The 21410-nt window shown below is 31.8% G+C and overlaps 3 protein-coding genes across 9 annotated transcripts; 1 reads left to right on the forward strand and 2 right to left on the reverse strand.

Moving 5' to 3' along the window:
- Positions 1 to 222: 222 nt before the first annotated feature.
- LOC105152865 (uncharacterized) lies at positions 223 to 13905 on the reverse strand. 7 transcript variants are annotated; one of them, XM_087402748.1, is made up of 8 exons: positions 13772 to 13905; positions 10828 to 11024; positions 7056 to 7269; positions 5910 to 6149; positions 3613 to 3699; positions 2186 to 2320; positions 1576 to 1727; positions 223 to 1367 (listed from the first exon to the last, which is right to left on the reverse strand). In XM_087402748.1, exons 3-8 carry the CDS (start codon positions 7266 to 7268, stop codon positions 1241 to 1243), a joined length of 954 nt encoding a protein of 317 aa, XP_087258874.1. In that variant the 5' UTR covers position 7269; positions 10828 to 11024; positions 13772 to 13905; the 3' UTR covers positions 223 to 1240. The 7 variants fall into 7 exon arrangements, with proteins under 7 accessions (XP_087258874.1, XP_087258875.1, XP_087258873.1 ...); XM_087402749.1 differs by lacking the exon at positions 13772 to 13905 and adding an exon at positions 13604 to 13675; XM_087402747.1 differs by lacking the exon at positions 13772 to 13905 and adding an exon at positions 11111 to 12549.
- A 973-nt stretch (positions 13906 to 14878) lies between these two features.
- On the forward strand, positions 14879 to 16590 carry LOC105152866 (proteasome subunit beta type-2). Its single transcript, XM_011067390.2, is given in 4 exon segments — positions 14879 to 15148; positions 15844 to 16200; positions 16280 to 16316; positions 16318 to 16590. Coding segments are annotated over 4 exon segments (513 nt in total). The 5' UTR covers positions 14879 to 15057; the 3' UTR covers positions 16346 to 16590.
- A 790-nt stretch (positions 16591 to 17380) lies between these two features.
- On the reverse strand, positions 17381 to 20162 carry LOC105152867 (signal peptide peptidase). The gene is made up of 6 exons (XM_011067391.2): positions 19867 to 20162; positions 19417 to 19527; positions 19211 to 19293; positions 18896 to 19070; positions 18318 to 18811; positions 17381 to 18220 (listed from the first exon to the last, which is right to left on the reverse strand). Exons 1-6 carry the CDS (start codon positions 20056 to 20058, stop codon positions 18139 to 18141), a joined length of 1137 nt encoding a protein of 378 aa, XP_011065693.1. The 5' UTR covers positions 20059 to 20162; the 3' UTR covers positions 17381 to 18138.
- Positions 20163 to 21410: the final 1248 nt, after the last annotated feature.

Raw genomic sequence — 21410 nt, forward strand, 5'->3', positions numbered from 1 at the left:
GCAGGCGACTACTACCCTTTCAATTTCGATTATGCGGTGTGGCCAACTTTTTTACTAGTTATATAAACTACTTTAACTGGTTTACATAAAATAGAAAATATGACTATATATTTTTAGTATTGATGGCAAAAAGTTTGACAGACAGGCTGCAGGTTGGAGATCATTGATAATGGGAGAAACGAATCCATTAATAAACGCTTAAATCAATATGAATTCCATTGCTTTCATTATTCACAGTTTTATATTTTGAAGATATATATTACATTTCAGATGTTAAAACAATTTTATTAATCGCAAACTTAAAATATATCAACAATTTTATATATACTCATATATAAACTTCCTGTTGCACATAATAGTCATCGTCGTCAAAATACCAGAACGATCAGAACTCGCGCCGAGTTCCAACCACAAATACTACATCTACGTATAACACGCACAATAAATAGAAATAAATATAGTTGTATAATCGATGTGGCGAAACTCGGCGATACGAAAAAATATGCGTACAATTCTTAACGTGACAAATAGGAAAAAAAAAAGAAACTTTAGTAGATAAAACTTGACCAAAGAGTATTATTAAAAGCTAATTCATAAAGATATTAGCAAACTTATTCGATCAAAAAATTTAATCTAATTGTTATCGAGACAGGCGGGATTAAAGCATCAAGTGTGCCTTGTTTGTTCGCGACATTGGGATCGCAGATTTGATGTTAAATAAATCTGCATTATTGAGCATGTGTATACACATACACGAATTCTCTGTCTGAAGAAATGTGTTCAACCGTGAGCTCGAGTCGAGCTGACGAGCTAGCTAGATTCGATGAGAATCCCGGCTTGGTGCACACCCGTGAATATGTTGATTAAAACTCTATATACTTTTGTTTTAACATAATTTAAGCTATAGGACGCAGGAAACTCCGTTGAAAATACATGTCATTCGAATGCTTGACGAAAAACATCAGGAATGCTCGAAAATTAAGTCTTATAAAAGACCCAACCAAGACGTTTTTAAATGTTTCTTCGATAATTATAAAACCTTCATATTATATTATTTAGTTGTCTGTAATGTATGCAAATAGCTTCGAGTAGTTTCATATTGTTCTCCATCAGAAGATAAAACACAGAATGCACGGATAGTACGAGAAATCTTCAAATTAATTTTGGTCGGCAAAGAGAATCCGTAATCCCGCGGAATCTAAGCTACGTTCGACAGAACGCTGTGAGGATTAAACTCGCCTTATACAGCGTTGCAATCCATAAAAAGAGTTCTGCAATCCTCGCCTGTGCGACCACGTCGTCCTGCCTCGTATAAGGCCTCAAAGCCGACGCCGCTCTGCCTCTGCAGGAAATAACTCGTTGCGTACCTGAGGAAATTTAATTCGATCTTTGATTATTCATTATCACAGACTGAAACTGTTATAATTTCAATAAATTTGACATAACGTAAAAATGACGAAATGTTATATTTCAATGCTTGCTATAGAAAGAAGATGGTAAAATTACGCTAATGTTCCAAGTGTTTAGTTTATTACAGATATAAAAAAAATTAAACACACAAAAATGGACACTTACGATCCAAGTTGGCAGAAAATCGATGATGGACCTTGCGTATCGGCGATACATTCCGCACTAGCTTCACAAAGTGCTCTCTCAGCGCATCCACGCTGTCCCTCCTCCTCTGCACGACCTACGTAACTAAAGGACTTGACGGATCTCATGTAGCCCTAGCGAATTAAATTTAGAATCACAATTATAATATATGTGTGTGTGTGTGTGTGTGTGTGTGTGTGTGTGTGTGTGTGTGTGTGTGTTTTCACTCAAAAGTGTAACAACTTATTACATGTAATCACGTTTAATGTATAATCTTCTCCTTTTTCTCTGATATGTTTATAATACAAAACAATCGTGTAATAACACGAAGATGAATAATGACGTAACAATTAGAATGATGTTTAAATAAATATTATAATAAGTATTACAACAATGTAATTATAAATGACTGCATCTAACAATTATTGTATCTTAAAACGACAAATCACTAATAATTTTCTAAATGTTGCATGAAATCGCAAATGGAGTATTATTTTATTTCAATTATCGTTTATATATATATATATATATATATATATATATATATATATATATATATCGGTGAATACTGATAATCATTTCTTGAATTTACCTTTAGCATAGAGATCGACGCTATAGCAGCTTCGGAAACGGTATCGCGTCTTCCGAGTGAGCGAGCCGTCAGAGAACGATGAGAGAATGATGTTTTCAGGGCGTCCAGTAGATTGATGACTATACTGATGAACTGCTTAATAACACGTATAAACGAAGATATAAGCGATCATATTCACAAAGACGCATACACGGAAAAAAAAATTTTTGACGGTTAAGCACGATAGATCTCTTATTTCTGGTCCAAAAATTTAAAAGTTTCAAAAGAGATTTACATCATTAATTCTGAATTCTTTCTCAAATACAAGAGAAAATCTTTTTCTAATTTACAAGAATTCACAATAAAATTAAAATAGCTTTTATAAATAGTATTGTATATCCTAATAAACATAAATATATAATATATCCTATATAATATGATATTCTTTCAAAAACATTTTAAAATTAATTTTTACATAGAATCAAATAAAATTATACTGTCAAAGCACTTTATTTATTTTTATCTCAGAGAGATCTTCATTTTTGAGGCTCATCTTTAAATTAAGACATTTCGTTAAAAATATAATTGAGATACCTTATAATGCTGTGCATTTTATTCTATCTTGTAAAATAATTTATAATACTTATGTATGAGAAATAAATTTTTGTGACATTAATTTAATGGCGCGTGAGCGCAATGCTCGCGGGTGATTACTTTTTAAATTAATTTCAAACAGATTAATTAAAGAAATTCATAAAGAATTTAGAAAAGTGATTTTTTAAAAATTCATTACGATCTGCAGTACTATTTGGAAATACATGCGAAATTAACTTACAGCTCATCAAATTACAGTACATATAGCTATAAAGATTGGTTTATGAAAATGATTCTCAATAGAGAACTGGGACGATCATAACTGTGTATGTACTTTCTTTCTTTTAAATTATGGTCTCATATGATTACGACTTGTTTTCTTTTAAATAATAAGCTTTACATTATTTCCCATGCAAAATCGCTCAAGACCTGTATTCGTCAACGCTAAACTTGTCTAATCTGCGCAGTTATTTAAAATCATATTTATTATTTATATTGTATGTGCGAGAATATTGCAAGAACTAACATATATGTTAAAAGCAATTTCAAAAGAAGCTGGATTATAAAACAGTTGGATTATAAAATAGTTGGATTAAAAATGCAGGTAGATTATAATATATACATAAATATAATACAATATACTAATAAGCTCATCGGAGATGACAGTTAAGTAAAATTAACTAAACTAATTCAACCTCCATTTTTCACTTGATATTTTTAACATTTTCAACAAAGTATAATTAAGAATAAAGCACGCATTTGTAGCTTTCGTTCTAAAAGTGAGATAAAAAAATTTGAAGAGTTTGAATTAGATGTCATTGTTCCAATTCATTCGTTTATAGACTCGTACTAACCTCAGAAGCATTTTTCGCCATTACAGCAACTTGTTCGGGATCTCTGCCCTGTCCTAGAAACGCGCCCAGCACCGCAGTCAAAATTTTCTAAACAACCGACACCAATCATGTGTGCGCTAAGTCTAAAGTTTGACAATTATTTACAAGGAATGTGAGAGAGAGAGCACAAAATGAAAAAATTTAGTGAATATTTTTTCATTTGGCACGTTGCTGCTGCTCTCTCTCTCTGTGTGTGTGTGTGTGTGTGTGTGTGTGTGTGTGTGTGCGCGTGTGTGTGCGCGCGCGTGTGTGTATAAAAGCGCGTGTAAGCACGAACGCTGTTTTTAACAGTAACATATTGAAAAAAAAAAATAATATTACAATTTTCACTCTATCATCGTAGAATAATATCGAAGGCAATTTTGCAATTAACGCACATTGCCAGATTAACAACGTATAATGAACGACACGAATCAATATTTAAGTCAATAAAATAACTACAATTCCATTAGCTGCGCCAATAAAGTTGTAATCAAATTTTATTTCATACGAAAGCAAAATTTTCGCCTATTTTTTTAACTATCTACCTTATAATTATATATTTTTTCACGCAAATATAATCGTCAAACACAAAGATTGAAGCGAAGTAAGACATTGTTGAATTTCCGGCTGTGAGACAAATTAAATTGTGTAGAAAACGTAAAGAGACGCAAGTATGCAAAAATAATAGCCATAATTAGGACAATTATTCGACGCAGCCTTTCTTATAGTTGTCGTACATGGGTAGCTCGTGACAATAAGCAACCGTGCGTATTTTATGAATTTCTACTAACAATGAGTGTTGGATTTAAACTCTTACTGTAAAACTCCAAATTGTAATACGAATGAGACTGCCCCTATAATTCTCCCTTCAGTAATTATAAAATTTCATTATTAAGAAGCAAAGTATTATATAATGCACATCAGTATAAAAATAAAGATACAATCATACATTCTAGATATTTTAATTAAAGAGGAAATGAATTATTTATATTACATTAAAAATTTCCTTGAATACAAAATATAGCAAGGAAAGATATTATACATATATAGCATTTGTAACACAATCTAGCATTAGCAATCTATTATACATATTTATAGGTATATATGAATTTACAATCTTCACTGGTTTCTTTGCATTGCGACAGAGAAGAATTCTTCGCGACAAAGACATTTCAGATAACATGCTCAGTAACCTAAATCTCACAGATTACGAGATTCTCTTACATACGTACATCTACGTGCTATGTGTTAATATCAGATTACAATCTACTCAGTGATCCTGGATGCAACTAAAGGGATTCGATATTATATTGTACAATCTCCGTCAATCTTGGAGTATGAGAATGATGTTTTCACTTACAATCAGAATAAGGAGCTGTTTAAGCTATTTTTAACCCTTAACAATGAACGACTGTACAACTGTAGCATGATTACTGCAGTGTCGTCGCACAGTTTTTTTAGTTTTTACCATATACAAAACCAGGGTTGTACAAAGGGTTTTTGGGCTCCTACTATAAATTTCATACTAAAAAAATTTGAAGGTTTGAAAATAACAAAAGAGTATAATTAAAATTTTTCTAAATTTTTACAGTATAATTAAAATTTTTATTAATTTTACAGTATAAACTTTACGATATAAAACTTTATAAACCTTTAAACCATAATAAAAACTTTTATAAATTTTACTGTATAATACAATTTTATAAGTTTATACAATTTTATAAGTTTAGTTTTATAAATCAAAAACTTTTCTCTACCCAACTATTGATTAAGGAATCAAAATTATAGTCTTTAATTATTTCATTTTCAATAGAAAGCATTGTTGCACAAGCATTTTTTAGCTTTTCTTGCCCCATTATGGAGCGTAAATATGATTTTATCAATTTTAACTTATTCTAAAACTTCTTTTAGTAGATGCCATAGTTATAGGTAGAGTGAAATATATTCCTAAAGCTGTGACTATATTGGAGAATTTTTTTCTTTCAAATTATTTTTTATTATACATATAAAGTAATAATTTTTTTCTTTTCTCGGTCTCTTCTCGATCATTTCCTGAGTCCCCTTAGCACTGCAAAGGGCACCCAGGTGCACCCTCAGCATCCCTTCCTTTGCGTGGCTCCTTTTACAAAGCCAACGACACGTATTGTAACGCTACAGTTATAGTCGTTAAGAGTTACAGAGTAGGCCCTTAATCATCGATATCAGTCTCACGAAAAATAATGTTTGAAGTGGAACTGAGGTTCACGAGTTGGAATGTCACGATTATTTTTACTTACCTGCATGGGACTACTTTGATTGTCCACTTTGTCAATACCATCCACCGGTTGTTGGGGTCCGCCCAGCAGTGCCGTGAGGACTCTCAGACCCACGGAAAGCAGATTGGTCCATGGACTCACAGTCGTGCCATCGTCTATCTCATTTTTGCTGGGTCCGGCTACACCTCCGGTCTGACCTAGCAGCATTTGCATCAGCATTCCTAACATATTAGACCATGAGAAACCGCTGCTGCTACCTTCCTACACAGAAACACCAAAGAATATCACGATATGATATAGTGGAGAAAAAGATAAGTTGCTGAATTTTGTGTGTGATATATACATATTTATATTACAAGTGTAATGGAAAATTGAATAACATTTTATTCCTTCGGTTCCTATCTATTATTGTGATTGTATTTGACGTAGTAATATAATAATTAAATTAAATTAAACAATTATAATTTTAAATAAGGCTAACTAATAAATGGATACTAATTCAACTAAACAAATCAGCTAAAGGAGCTACATTGAATCTATTATACTTAATAATCAATAAAACATTGTCTTTAATAATTTATTCTAGTATTATAATGTATAAATTCTAAGTTAGTCAATTAAAATCAATTATCATGTCACTTGTTCAATTAATCATCACAAATTATTCAAAATTAAAATGGATAATATTACCTTAATCCTTCGAAATAATTATATTCGCAACTCCGAATAATTTATGTTCGCAATCATTGCCATTAACATCTAATAACGAGAATGCACATAATATATATCATAATATTAGGTGTTGGAATTAATTCGTAGCGTTTTTTAATGAAAGAATGTTATTTATTTCACATGAGCATTAAAAAATACATTAATGAAAGTACTTCCCATCACTTGTAAAACGCTACGAATTAATTCCAACACCTAATAAATATATATATTAGGTGTTGGAATTAATTCGTAGCGTTTTACAAGTGATGGGAAGTACTTTCATTAATGTATTTTTTAATGCTCATGTGAAATAAATAACATTCTTTCATTAAAAAACGCTACGAATTAATTCCAACACCTAATATTTCTCAGAGAGGATAGAAAACATTAAATAGGGGACAACTGTAAATTAAATTAAATTAATTGTTCGTGCGCACGTGCGTCTAAATCTTTTACCTGAATTTGATTAGTGCTAATATCCTCGAGATCATCGATCGCCACTTTTTTCATCGCATTCGGTTTTTCAGCGAATTTTCTCTCTTCTCTGATCTGTTGTTGTTGATACTGTTGCGGGTATTGCAACGTGTATTGAGAATGTTGCGGTAATGTCGCGACTTGTCCCAAGACAAGTGCGATCAAACAGAGCGATACGTATTGGTTATATTGCATTCTGTAATAAAAAAAAGACATTTTTGCTGAATTTTTAATTATATATAATTTGTAAGAGTATCTGTAAATTAGAATGAATTTCTTGCCAAAAGGAGCTTTCACCATATCATTTTTAGCATAATTTCTAATTCGTAAATATTTATACAATATGAAAATTACAAATATTCTTTTCACAACCGGCGATTGTGTTCACTGATATACACATTCCCCGGGTATATCAAAAGTCACATGTATGCGCGCATGGATTATACTATTAATTATCAGGGATTAGGAAATGAAAGAGTTACTATTTCATATTTTTTTCTGTTACTTTTTATAAAAATAATTTAATAATGACGTAATTTTTTATGATTATAATAACTAATTAAACGCTGAGATTGCACGAAGATTGAGAAAGTCATTTTGAAAAATCACTCGCATTATTGTGCATTTACCAACTAAAAAAGATAATTTGTAACGAGTAATGAGTAACGTAACCTTGTTACAAATAACGACTAAAAAAAAAGTAATGAATTACAAAGTAATGAATGCCGAGTTAATTTTTTCAGCAACGAGTGACTTTTCCAACTCCGATGTTATCCATTATAGTTGTACAAAAATTCGTCATCGGCAAATCATTGTTATAACAGAGTAACGATAAGGGAAGCGTAACAGTTCTGATTATTATACATATATCACATATATGACATAATCGAACGTATATTTATGTAAGAGGAGGCTAATTATATACAATTTTGTTAGAGACTTTAATGTTTATAGAGTAATATAGAGCAATGACTTGATTTTGGAAACTCAGTAGAAAAAGATATGCAATACAAATAATTCAGGGTGATTCAGAAATGAAAGTGTGCTGCGACAATTGAAACGATGATTTTGACAAATAATGGAGTAATTCAATTGATATTCAAATGTCTTTCTTTATATATTTCATATTGTGAGATTAAAATTTGCGCAAGTAAAATAAAAATCCTTCGATAATATCATACAAAATTACAATTGTTCCGCCATCAGAAAATATTGATCAAAATTAATACGATTATTATTGTATTCTAGAAAAATAACAACAATGTTTATGGATACTGTTGAAACGTGAAAATAAGAAATTGTCTGTTTTCTTTTTAAAGACGATACATAAAATTACAAACGATAGTTATTTACAGTAGATTGAATCTTAAATATTCAATTTAATTGCGAAATAGAATACAGATAGTGAATAATAAGATTTATAGGGATAAACGACCGACGATGAGCTTCACCTTGATCTTTAACAGAATAAGAAACGGAAGCGATTGAATACATTTTGTGGGCATAGTAGCAGAGTGCAAGTCGAGAATGTTTGTACGATGCTGCTGAAAGTGTGCCACAGTGGTTAAGGTCGCCTCGACGGTAAGCATGCCGATCGCTCGTTAGCCCACTTGCCGATGGCACGCCGGTACTGGTTTGTTGAACCCGACAAGTACCGTTACTCCAAAAGGCGGTCATGACCTACTGTCGATCGTAGCAACGACCGGTTCTCATGTCCGCCGAAAAAAATAAAAAGAAACTAAAATGAAATTAAAAAAAAGAGTACAAGAAGGGAGGTAATCGGTGCGATGATCGCGGAAGTCGAGGAGTTCACAAGTAAAATCCACAAGTAGTAAAGTCAACAGCATCTATCTTACGAACGTCTTCGGAAACTTTTCGCATGATCTCTTCACTTTATATAAATAATAACATTACTGAAAAATACTTTTCATTATCTCATGGATCTATAAAATTCATAAGTATTAAGTGAAAATGAATTTGTCCTATATCAACTCAAGTAGTACGAAGCGTTAAAAAAGTGCTAAAAAAAAGTATATAGCTTCTTTTAGCGCTTTCCAGACGCTGCTGTGCTACTTGAGAAAATTTTTATTATATTGAAAATTATTTATATTTTTATATTATTGTTACACTAACTATTTTTCCTGAAAGCTTTGATTTTCATGCCAACTTCGAGCTAACTGTAGAAATTAAAGAGCATTCAAGGAAAAATGTTGTGTCTATTGATGTTCAATGCGTGGAGAGTCTTCATTTTATCCAAATATTTTTTATTTAAAATTTGAAAAAAACATTTTCAATTAAAAGATATGTCATGTCCGTCTCTTTAAAAAAAAACGATGTTATCATCGGCATTTAAAATTAGTGCTTAAAACGATCATGCTAATCATACTCTTTCATAGATGATGATTTTATCGTAAATTTATATAGATAATACATAAATTTGATTTAAACAAAATGATGCAATCGAAAATGATGAATTAAATGATGTTAATATTGGTGACGATGAAGGTAACAAAGTGACGATTGTGAAAGCAATGAGAAAGATTGCTCTCACTGACGATGAGAAACGATGCACGGCGCACCTTTGGAAAACGGTACACGTCACGGTGAAAAAATTACAAAACGAGTTTCTAACTGTATCTTTACACCTGGCGACAAACATTTTCTATTTAGTTGCACGCGATATATCTGGCGTAGAAAAAAAATTTGCAAATATCTCTCATGAGGTTATTAGGAGTGGTTCCGTAATGACAATTCTTAATGACGGAAATTAAGCCAGAAAAATTATTTCTACAAAAAAAAGATTAATACGTGATAAGAAACATTCACATGTTATTTAAATATTTTATATGAAAGAAACGTTCGAAAGAATTATCTCAATTTTAATTGCATTGTTTTCAAGAATGAAATAAATTTTTAGTTAGTATTTATCTTTAAAACGCGAAGCTTGATAAATATATCTTGATAAATATAATTTATCATGCAAGTATATCTATCAAGTAAAAGTAAACACAAGGCAAGTAACTATTAACTGAGACAACAAATAGATTAATTATATTAAATAATAATAATAATAATAATAATAAATAAAATATAGGCATTGCAAATACAAATTGCAAATTAGATTTGATTTAAATAAGTTTTACTTTTGAAAAATAATTAAATCATAATAAATAAATAAAATTACAATATGAGCTATTTAGGGAAATATTTCAAGTAACAAATATATCTATCGCACGTGTAGTAATATATATATATATATATATATATATATATATATATATATATATACACACACACACACACACAATCGAATAACGAAATTTATAATTAATTGCTTTTTCTTAGATTTTAAAGTCGTATTATTGATGGTTTAATTATCTATATAATTAAGCATTTGACAAAAGTGCTTACACTTGCGTTTGCTATAATTTTTTATTAACAATAAATAAGCATAGAATATTTTATTCTATGTAAGAATTCAAAAAAGAATTACACAGTTACAATTATAACATAATTTCTTTAGAAATGTAAAGAAAGCAAAGTATGCACACACGCACACACACACTCAACATATGGATATATGAATATATCCATATATATATATATATATATATATATATATATATATATGCATGTATGGATTGATGAATGGATAGATGGATAGATAGACAGATAGATAGATAGATAGATGAATAGATAAATGTATGAGCGATCTTAAGAGAGTTCGAGAGTAATGAAAATTTATTTTACTCACTTAATTATTTTTCGGTAGATTTCCGTGACACTGACTCTCAGTTCTGAAGATTAAATTCCTTGCGGGGTCTTCTATATAGCCTGTGAGTACACATGTGGGGGTAAACCGTTCGGCCAATGACCGTTCATCTTTGCTACCATTTTCAATGGAACTATCCAATTGCATCAGACCGATTAGCAAGAATTCCAAAAGATCATCTATTTGGACGAAACGTAGTTTTTTCGTAATCAATTTACAATAAAGAAGAAAATTTTCGAATTGATATCTTTTCGATTTTACGCACAACCAAAATCACTTTTTCTCGCGTTCTAGTAGTTTCCGCGACACGTTTCATCTAGAATTCTTTCGTCGCAACGATATATCCATTATGGAACGTGGTTGGGCTCGTAGCAAATCGTGTCACATATTCAATATATATTTTTGAGGATTTAGATTCTAATTATTATCGGTATCGTTGTCGCATGTATTTATTTCGTTCGTGGTGGCGAAGCGTGTTGTGGTCGTACGTACATACATACATGCTTATTTTAAAAACATAAAAATCACGAATAATATTTAAAAGATTGAATAACCGAAATTAATTCACACAAATCAGTGTTGTAATTCGATTGAAAGAAACTTTGATTAAATATAAATTACTTTATTTGACTTTTAATATTATAGGTGTGATATATGTAAGATGTGCACATCTCTAATAAGAATGCGGATGTTTCCTCGAGAATAACCCATTCCGCAAAAATGCCGCGAATGATTATCACATTTCGCGCTTCTTCTTTATTCATATGTATCTAGAAGAGAATAGCTATTTTCTTATATTAATCAAAATTAGTGGATTCGATTCAAATGCATGCACTATACCTCTGTTACGTCTATGTCATGGTTGGTAAAATTAAGAATTGTGTTGATTGATTAAATTAACAAAGTATTAATTGAAGAAACGTATATTCTCTCTCACTTATATCCATTTTTATCCACTTTTATGTGAATGAATTTTCTTTTTAAATTTTGGTTTAATTTATTCTATATTATTTGGAAATTCTTTAGAATTCTTTTCTTTTATTCTACATCGGCAGAAGTGAACATTATCTAAATGGAGATCTCTCCGGTTTTTCCGAGACAGCTCTCTGCTCGTTTAAATTCTTAGAGCGATTACGATGAAATGAGAAGGGCTCGGGTACCTATTTTTTGACTGCGTCATCAAGCATGATCTCGCTCTACTTTTTCGTTTTAGCACTATTGGTTAAATTTTTATACGCATTCATCGTAACGTGCATTTTTCTTTCTGTTCATCGAGATTGCATCGAGAACGTAATTGGCGCATTATGTAAATAGATGCGTGTTATGATGATCGACTAATCGAAAAAACGCTGGCGATCCATCATAACTGTTTCGGTAGCGGGATGTTGCGTCGGTTCTTCTTATTAGGAGGCTCTCGCTAATCGCACCTCGCAGATCGATCCGATACGGCGCGCCTTCGCTCGATCGTAGCGAAATGTATACCTCCCTCTGCACTCGCGTTATTGGCATGGTTCATCGTGGCAAGTTCAGTGAACGTATTACGAGTCGCGAATGGATCCGAGCGTAACGGAACGATGTCGCGGCTTCGCGCGGCATGCAGTGGGCGACCTTCGCTGATACGCGGCGAGTTTTACAAGTTACCGTGTATTTGACCGTGCCGAGATCGTTCGATACGACCAAGATGTGTGTATATATATATATATATATAAATATATGTATATCTGGAACTGGGCGAGATTATGCGCGACTCACCTTCGAGTTTCAAACTCCTGATTATTCCAACGGTCAAAAAAGCTAAAAGTCTTGGTCTATTGTCTTTTATGTAAATTATTATTAGTACTTATTTGTTTAATTGTTCCTCACTGTCAGCTCGCAGGATCAAAATTCTACTTATATTATTAAATTTAATTGTATTATAAATAAATTTATCAAGTCAAATCGATACTTAACCATTTAACCGTTGAAATATATTGCGTGTGTATAAAAAATGGCAAATGACTGGTCGATTGATTAACGAATATTTCGGATGTATGTTGCTCGCATTCGTGGATTATAACGTGCGTCATTACAATTAAACGAGGACATTAAGAACGGAAGCGAATCGTAGAAAAACACGTTTTTTTTTTTTAGTAATCGCTCATGCAACACGCTCTGTTTATCTAAGATGGGTTAGCCTCGTTTTGGTAACAGTTTTTAGGCTAATTATTGTAAGCATTATTCTCCGAAAATGTATCTGTTTCCGTGAATACGCCATGCAATGTGTCACGTGCACAATCATTCGTAACTATTTCTGAATCCGAAAATTTGCAGGTCACATGCTGCAACATAATATAATTATTTCATATCTTCTATATACCTCTCTTCTTTAACAACAACAACAACAACAACAACAGTAATAATAATAATAATAATAACAACAATAATAATAATAATAAAAATAATAATGCCATATTAATTAAATGCTCTTGTCAGTTAAGATTTTGATTAAGTATATTTATAGTTTCAAATTAATTAAGGAATAACTCAAAATTCGAACATAACACGATTATTCATCAAAAAATGACTCCTTTTGGACACAAAAACGAGACTTGTAGTCATTTTAGTAGTAAGTTTTAATCATTTTTGGATGCTGAATCCGAATTTAGTTATAGAATTGCTTTATTATCACGAACGTCACAATTTCAATTAAATTTGCAATTAAAATTGTAAAGAATATTTCTATATATTTTCTATTTTTATGATCAAATATGATATTCACGTCATTTTGTCACGTTATCATGATGTAAGAATATGAAATGTTTTAATGCGCACAATGGTGATGGGGTTATGAATTCGGAGCAGCCAATCAAAATTTAGCCTCAAATGTAACACACTGCGCAACATGATCGTATAGGTATATACTCATACCATCGTGTAGGTAACTTACGGAATAAAAAGAAGGAGACCAAACTCAAGCGGCCGATCACGAAAAAGTTGGGCTCGATTTCTGGATTCAGAAAAGCGCTATACCGAAGAATAAAGATCCTCTATCTAATCAGGGAGCCGATTCTGTATTTTTAAACAAGGTGAAAATTACAAAAGTGAACAAATTTACTAGGTGTTGACCAATGAAATTATCAGTATTCTAATAAATTCGCTCACTTTTGTAATTTTCACTTCGTTTCAAGACAAAATCGATTCCCAGAGTCTGATCATCTGGGGATCGATTGTGTGATCTGGAACAGAGAAAAAATTAACAAATTGCATTTGAACAATTTGATCATTGCGATTGGTCAATTCTTTCTTTATCTCGGACCGATTTCTAGCATAGACAAGGCTTTACATCATAGTTGCAACATTGCAGATTGCGCTATAATATAATATCGTTTCAACATTATAGATAGGGCCTATATTCAGAACGCGCTTTTATCTCTAAAATTCTATAGTATGCGTAACATAAATTATAGCATGTTAACGCGCTAACATCGTTGTGAGCGCGTTCTGCATACGGGCCTATTGTAATACATATTGGGTCATCTAAAAAGTATCCGCAGTTTTTTGTCACTAGATAGTGACCCAATACTATAGCGATAATAGTGATAATTTCATTGGTCAATGCCTAGTAAATTTACTCACTTTTGTAATTTTCATCTTGTTTGAAGTTACAAAATTGATCCCTAGATGTGTAGCATTGTGTCGAAGATAATGCCTGTTCTACAATAGGGTCGCAAGTTGTAAGAAATTGGCCAGTCACAGTTAAGTGTGAGAAAAATAATCGGCTATAATTGATTAATTTCTTACGACTTACTGCTTACGTCTCTATTGTAGAACAAACCTAACGGACAATTAGAACGCAACTTGTGTCGCCGTGTGTACGAAAGTGTCTAGGGATATTACAATTGGAAAGCACTCACTGTGGCAAAAAGTGCAAGTAACATGAACAGATTTATTAAGCCGGCGGCACACGATGCTTGTTTTCTTACTTGGATTAAAATCTTGCCACGTATCGTATTGGCTGCGGTACTGATAGTGCCAACATCGCACCCAATATGATGGCAAGAATCTATTCTGGCAATCCAGCAAGAAACCAAGCATCGTGTGCCGCCGGCTTCGGCTTTATATTGGGATTAACGAAAGGTTAATTTGTCATTTTCGTGACAAGCATTTTCGCTGTGTTTGTCGATTATTTATATTTCTCGAGAGTGCAGTCGCGAATATAAAAGTATTAGAAAAATGGAGTGTTTAATTGGTATTCAGTGCAAAGATTTCGTGTTAGTCGCGGCGGATATGACAACTACACAGTCTATTATAGTTATGAAAAGCGGTAATTACATTTATCATATTTTATATTATTGCCACATCAAATTTTCGTTATTGATGATACTTATATACATATATACGCATGCATATATACTCAATATACACATCTAAACGTATTGCATTATATATAATGTAGTAAAAATCATTTTCAATATATCATGTTATAATATATGTACACAGCAATGTGTATACTGCAAACGAGAATGGATTAAAATGGATTGAATTTTTTTCTATCCAAATGCATTTTGAGAGAGAGAGAGAGAGAGAGAGAGAGAGAGAGAGAGAATAGCGAATACTTTTTTTTGGATTTAATTGGATTCAATTGAATTCAATTAGATTCAGTTGGATGCAATTGGATTGAAAAACTACATTTTCTGTTTAAAATGTTGAATTGAACAGTATTTACAACGTGTATGTTATGTACAAAAAGCTAATATTATTTTTAGATTGAAAAGCATAGAGATATGCTCCATGCAATTCTTATAAATGAATAAAAGTGCATTTAGGATTGAAAAGCATTCATTTTAACATTCGTGAATCAATATTTCTGAAAATCTGCATCCATTTCAATCCATTCTCGTTTGCTGGGTAATGTATCGTCTACTATCAATATTTTCAATTAAACTTTACGTTGTATTGTTACATTATTAATAATTGTTATTACAACGATAATTAAACAGTAATGATTATAATTTGCAGATGAACACAAAATTCATAAGATTTCCGACAAGCTTGTCATGGCAATATCTGGAGAATCTGGCGATACAACACAGTTTTCGGAATATATTGGGAAAAATATTCAACTATACAAAATGCGAAATGGCTATGAATTATCTCCCAAAGCTGCAGCTTGTTTCACAAGGAGAAATCTAGCTGATTATCTTAGAAGCAGGACTCCATACTTCGTTAATATGCTACTGGCCGGATACGATGATGATTTAGGAGCAGAGTTATACTTTATTGATTATTTAGCATCCTGTGTAAAAGTTCCTTACGCGACTCACGGATATGGTGGGATGTTCTCCATGTCTGTCTTAGACAGATATCACAAATACAGTAAGACACGTTTAGAAATAAAACGACCAACAAATTAATACAAACGAAAAATACTAATAAATAGAAATATTTCTTGCAGATTGTACTGAAGAAGAAGCATATGCATTGTTGAAAAAATGCGTACGAGAAATTCAGAAGCGATTAATCGTTAATTTACCAAATTTCAAAGTTCAAAAGATATCCAAGGATGGAATCAAAGATATGCAGCCGATTACAACTGAAAACTTGGCTGTAGAAAGTGCTGCTGAAACATAAAAGAAATGTTTATTTAATATTTTTTGGTAGAAAAAATATTTCCATTATAAAAATAAAAGATCTAATCATAAAATTTGATGATAAAATTATCAATGATTGTATCTGCTTACTTTTTATCAATTTTTGAAAAACAAATCAATGCGTCTTAACTTTTCTATTCCTATCATATATAATATGTGCATGTAAGATATGAGCAAAGATAGAAGAATAATTCATTTTTTGTTAAAGATTTTAATATACATTTATATAAATAGAAAAAATTTTGTCAAACAGGAGACTGTCGGAATACAAAAATTTTATGGAATGTGACACTACTATAATACTCGTAATTTCTGATAGTGGATGAAAAGTGATTTGTATTATCGCTAATTTGTTACAACATAAGTTGCCATTTTGAAGTTATTTGCAAAAAACGAAGAGAAACAGGGATCCGTATTTAAAAAACATGCTTTTAGCGCCAAGTTCGTGCTCTTATTTATGAAATTCTATAATAATGTAACTACACGTTCAATGTGCGCTAACATCGTTATAACCATATTCTAGATACGGCCAAAGAAAAAAAGAACATATTTTATTTCTCTACAAATAGTTCTTACATTAAAATTACGTTTCAATACAAAGTTTTAATGATTCAAAACATTCAAACCCATTTATTAAAGAATTCTTTATTTTTTTTTTAGTTGAATTATTGTAACAAATGAGCATTATATTATTTTTATATATTTATTAGAATTAATTTACTTTTATTTCTTCACGAATCAAAAAGAAATGTGCAAATTTAACAGACTTTTAATTTGTATATACATTATATTTTTTCCAAATAGATATTCGTATTAATTTTAATCATAAATATTCATTTCTTACAAATAAATATGTATTAGCATCTGTGTACTACAATGGTACGTTTAATATTCCATTACAATAATTTTAGATAGGAAAAAACGTTTTATTCTTTACATTAATTCGTTTAACGCGTCGCAAGGAAACAAAATCATTTTTACATTCATAATTCAAGATTATCACTCACACATGGTAAAAAAAATATTCAGAAATTCGGGAATATTAGTAGAAACTTATATATAATTAGAACTGGAGTTAAAATTTATATCAAATTAATTTCTAGAATTATACAACGTAACACACTATAAAACTTCGGTAGACTCTTATAACTTCGGTAGAATCTATCGCGCACACTGTGTACGAAATATAAATCAACAATTGGAAGTTTTCTCTCTCTCTCTCTCTTTCTCTCTCGATCCTATAAAACAATAAAACAATCAAATTCTGTTCTATTGTTTACAATTTTCTCGTTCACTATTTCGAAATGTCATCATTGATACCATATATGAGTGATAAAAATTTCTTTTGTATGCATTCGAAATAGCGTTCTCAGTTATCACCTAAATCCTATGCTGAAGTCTTTCCAGATCGAAACAACATCAAAACGATACCGTGAATGCTCATTGTGAATCATATTATATAGATATATCTTGCAACTTATGTATTTGCAAGATATAGTTATAAGCTATTGTATTTTACAATGCGTGATTGTACGTCTTGAGCATGAACTATGAACTATTACTCATATTCTTTTCCATTTTCCATACGCACGATGATATCGAAAGATAATTACAAGATAATGCAAATTGTACGTAGTATTTTTTTTTACATTCAATCAGGTTATTATTTATCCTTTTTCGTTTCTACTTGCACTTGCTCCGATTGCTCTGCCGCGTTCGTAGGTGGTGATGGATGATCCTCATATCTGAAATATAATTAAAAAAAAAGAATCTTTCATGCATGTTACAAACATAAAGAAACGGATATAACGTACAATGATAAGAATTTAGAAATATACTTACGAAAACAACGCCTTGAGGTCTCCTTTGACTAACGCTAAGAGCAATGGCGTGCCTATACACGCGGGTACTAAATACAATAGAGCAGGTTGTGCATGATTGAACAAGTGCATGATCATCATAGTGGCGAGTAATCCCATAAAGTATGCAAAAAATGTAGAATAGAAATAGACATTGGTTTTCCTGCTCAAACTGTTGTCGAATCGCAAGAGTAACGCGATAAAGATACCAGGCAATACAATATCACCCAATCCCAACATGGCAAAATTACCAGCATTCAAGCCTTTTTCTAAAAGATCCTGTGGAAACACAAGTTTAATCGGCACTTCAAAGGACTTTGCCACCGTTACCATTACATCTGTACCAAACACCCAAAAAGCATCATAAAACAGAAGCCCACACAGTAAAATGCATCCAGTCACGACATTGTTAAGATGTAACAATTCGACTCCATTAATAGCAAATGCTATGCCAAACAGATTGTTAGCTATCCAGTGCTGAAAAAAAAGAAAATAACAAAATAGAGTAACAAAGATGTAAAAAGTTTCAATCTATGTCTAAATACTGATTTTATCATTTACTTTTTTCAGAAGATACCAAGCACCCACGAGCGAGCAGCACACAAGGCATACAATGTCATGAAGATTAAACTTGTAATTAATTATATGCTCTTCTTTATCATCCTTTCCTTTTGTAAATAAAATATGATACTGCGTCTTTGGAATCGCAGCAGGTACTAACGATGAAATTAATGGGCTGAAATTTTAAAAATTATGAACACTTAAAAATTTCCTTGATATGGCTAAAGACGAGTCAATGATCAAATATAAACATTTCATTGAAATTATTAAAGAGATTCAATGATGTATTTATAATAATACAAAAGCTTACATTACCTTGTAAGATGACATAAAGCTAGAATACCAAGAAAGAAAAAATATCCAGCTAATATCAAATTAACGTACTCCTTTGCAAATACCTGCGAAAAATAATTTGGGTTTAATTATACAGTTTACCACTGAGTATCTCAAAAATCAATAAAATGAAATTTTAATATTTCATTCTACCAAAATAACATTTATATACACAAACATCCAATTACCTTATACAATATGTACAAGCCAACTAATGTAACACTGGAGATAAGAGGAAACATGGCAGCTTCTCTACGAGACATTGTGTCAGGTTGCTCGCCACTTGTTTTATACAATTGCTATAAAATAAAAGGTGAAGTAGTGAAACATTCAAGAGAAACTAACAATACCTACATAAACAGTACATAATTTTGCAATTGTATCGTAGTATTTCATTTCTATAGCGTGCACACTTGTGCTATCCTGTTGTGCTTCTTCATGATTTTATTGGATATTTGAATTTAGTTTTATTTAATCTTATAATTACATTAAGAATTAATCTATATTTGGAAAAAGGGATAAATACCAGATTATCAAAGAATTTTCTTACAAATCATGATATACTGTAGTGATCAAAACGATGTGAAAAAGAGATCTTGTAAAAATGTGTCAAACATATGTCAAGATTCGTGGCTAACCTGCTGCTCCTTATGGTGTTTGACTGCACGATAGCTGCCAAAGAAAATTGGTAGAATGGCCATAATAATAAGGCTGCCATACGCAATCGCCATTCCTTCGGGCGTTGATGGTATTCTCGCCGTGGTTGCATTTTGGTATTCCGTTAGGTTTTCATTCGTTTGTGTCGAAATTTCGTTCACCGTGCTCGCCATGTTGGATACGTCGACACCAGACCAGATTACAAGCAATTACAAGAAAACGACACTTGACTTGACTGCATTCGATGACGATGAGGAAGGGATATGGCTAGCGTTCCATGAGTGGAAATTTACAGCGGAACGGAACAGCGCGACCAATCACAACTCTACAGTACTCTGCCTATTTTCTTTTCTGCGGCTACGGTCCATTCGATGCTACGAATGCTCCAAAGCATTTTTTGATTAGTCAATTAGTAAAATTTTTAAAAACATATATATGTATAAATGATTAATTTATTATGTATTATTTAATTTAATAACGGTTTTAATTGTTGTAGAAGTTTAGTGCATGAAAGTATACGAAGGGACATATTGGGTTATCTAAAAAGTATTCGCGGTTTTTTGTCACTAGATATGTGTTGATGGTCATATATCTAGTGACAAAGTACCGCGGATACTTTTTAGATGACCCAATACTCATAAAAGATGAACCATCAATTACTATGCTTGAAATAATTCGTCTCTTCGCATTGCACTTTTTGCACTCTTCGCAGTATCTTCGCTTTTTCTCTTTTCAACGTCCAAATCAATATGTATCTATCTTATTTTAAGTGTTTGAGGATTTCAAGCAATGCGAACAAACCACGTGTATACTATGTGCACTATGATTCTTTTTAATAGCGAATTCGGCACACATTCACTGACTCTGCACTAGTGCTCTGGTGCGAGTGCAGAACCACTTTTTTTTTGCTATATCAAATTGCACAAGCCTAGTTTACATCATGCACTTAATATTGTATATTGTATATTAACTAGTAACTTTCTATTAAATTATTGGATCATCTAAAAAGTATCCGCGGTACTTTGTCACTAGATATATGACCATCAACACACATCTAGTGTGCGTAGATAACCCAATATATACGTTATATGTATTTAATTAATCATTTTGATATATATTGTACCAATTTAGTACATTATTCTTTGAATATTTTGTTGAAATTAAAATATTGGGTCATCTAAAAAGTATCCGCGGTTTTTCGTCACTAAATGGTGACAAATGTACACGGAATCGGAACGGTCTTACTAGAAATGAGTTTACTAGCATTCCGTTCCGTAAGAAGTTTCTCTACTGTATCGGAATCACCGGGATCATGGCTAGAACGGTATAGAGACGATACGGAATCAACAGCATTAAAATAACGAAACATCGATTAAATTATCCGAGTCAGATTGCAAGAACCAACCAACTGCAGTCGAGCATTCCCCTGTTACAATCGAATAACAAGGGAAGGCTCTACTGCAGTTGGTTGGTTCTTGCATTCCAACTCGGATCAAACTCTTGATGAAAACTAGGTCACAGTTTA

The sequence above is a fragment of the Acromyrmex echinatior genome, chromosome 2 (genome assembly GCF_024713525.1).
Source record: "Acromyrmex echinatior isolate Ae372 chromosome 2, ASM2471352v2, whole genome shotgun sequence".
Lineage (NCBI taxonomy): Eukaryota > Metazoa > Arthropoda > Insecta > Hymenoptera > Formicidae > Acromyrmex > Acromyrmex echinatior.

What these genes read in the sequence shown, in the direction of transcription:
- LOC105152865 (XM_087402748.1), bottom strand. Translation starts at nt 7,268, where the DNA reads ATGCAATATAACCAATACGTATCGCTCTGTTTGATCGCACTTGTCTTG. An exon ending in TTAGCACTAATCAAATTCAG is followed by an intron (nt 6,150 to 7,055) that starts GTAAAAGATTTA and finishes GTTTCTGTGTAG; the next exon opens with GAAGGTAGCAGCAGCGGTTT. An exon ending in CGTCGATCTCTATGCTAAAG is followed by an intron (nt 1,728 to 2,185) that starts GTAAATTCAAGA and finishes TTAATTCGCTAG; the next exon opens with GGCTACATGAGATCCGTCAA.
- LOC105152867 (XM_011067391.2), bottom strand. Translation starts at nt 20,058, where the DNA reads ATGGCGAGCACGGTGAACGAAATTTCGACACAAACGAATGAAAACCTA. An exon ending in AACACCATAAGGAGCAGCAG is followed by an intron (nt 19,528 to 19,866) that starts GTTAGCCACGAA and finishes TTTATTTTATAG; the next exon opens with CAATTGTATAAAACAAGTGG. An exon ending in GCTTGTACATATTGTATAAG is followed by an intron (nt 19,294 to 19,416) that starts GTAATTGGATGT and finishes TATTTTTCGCAG; the next exon opens with GTATTTGCAAAGGAGTACGT.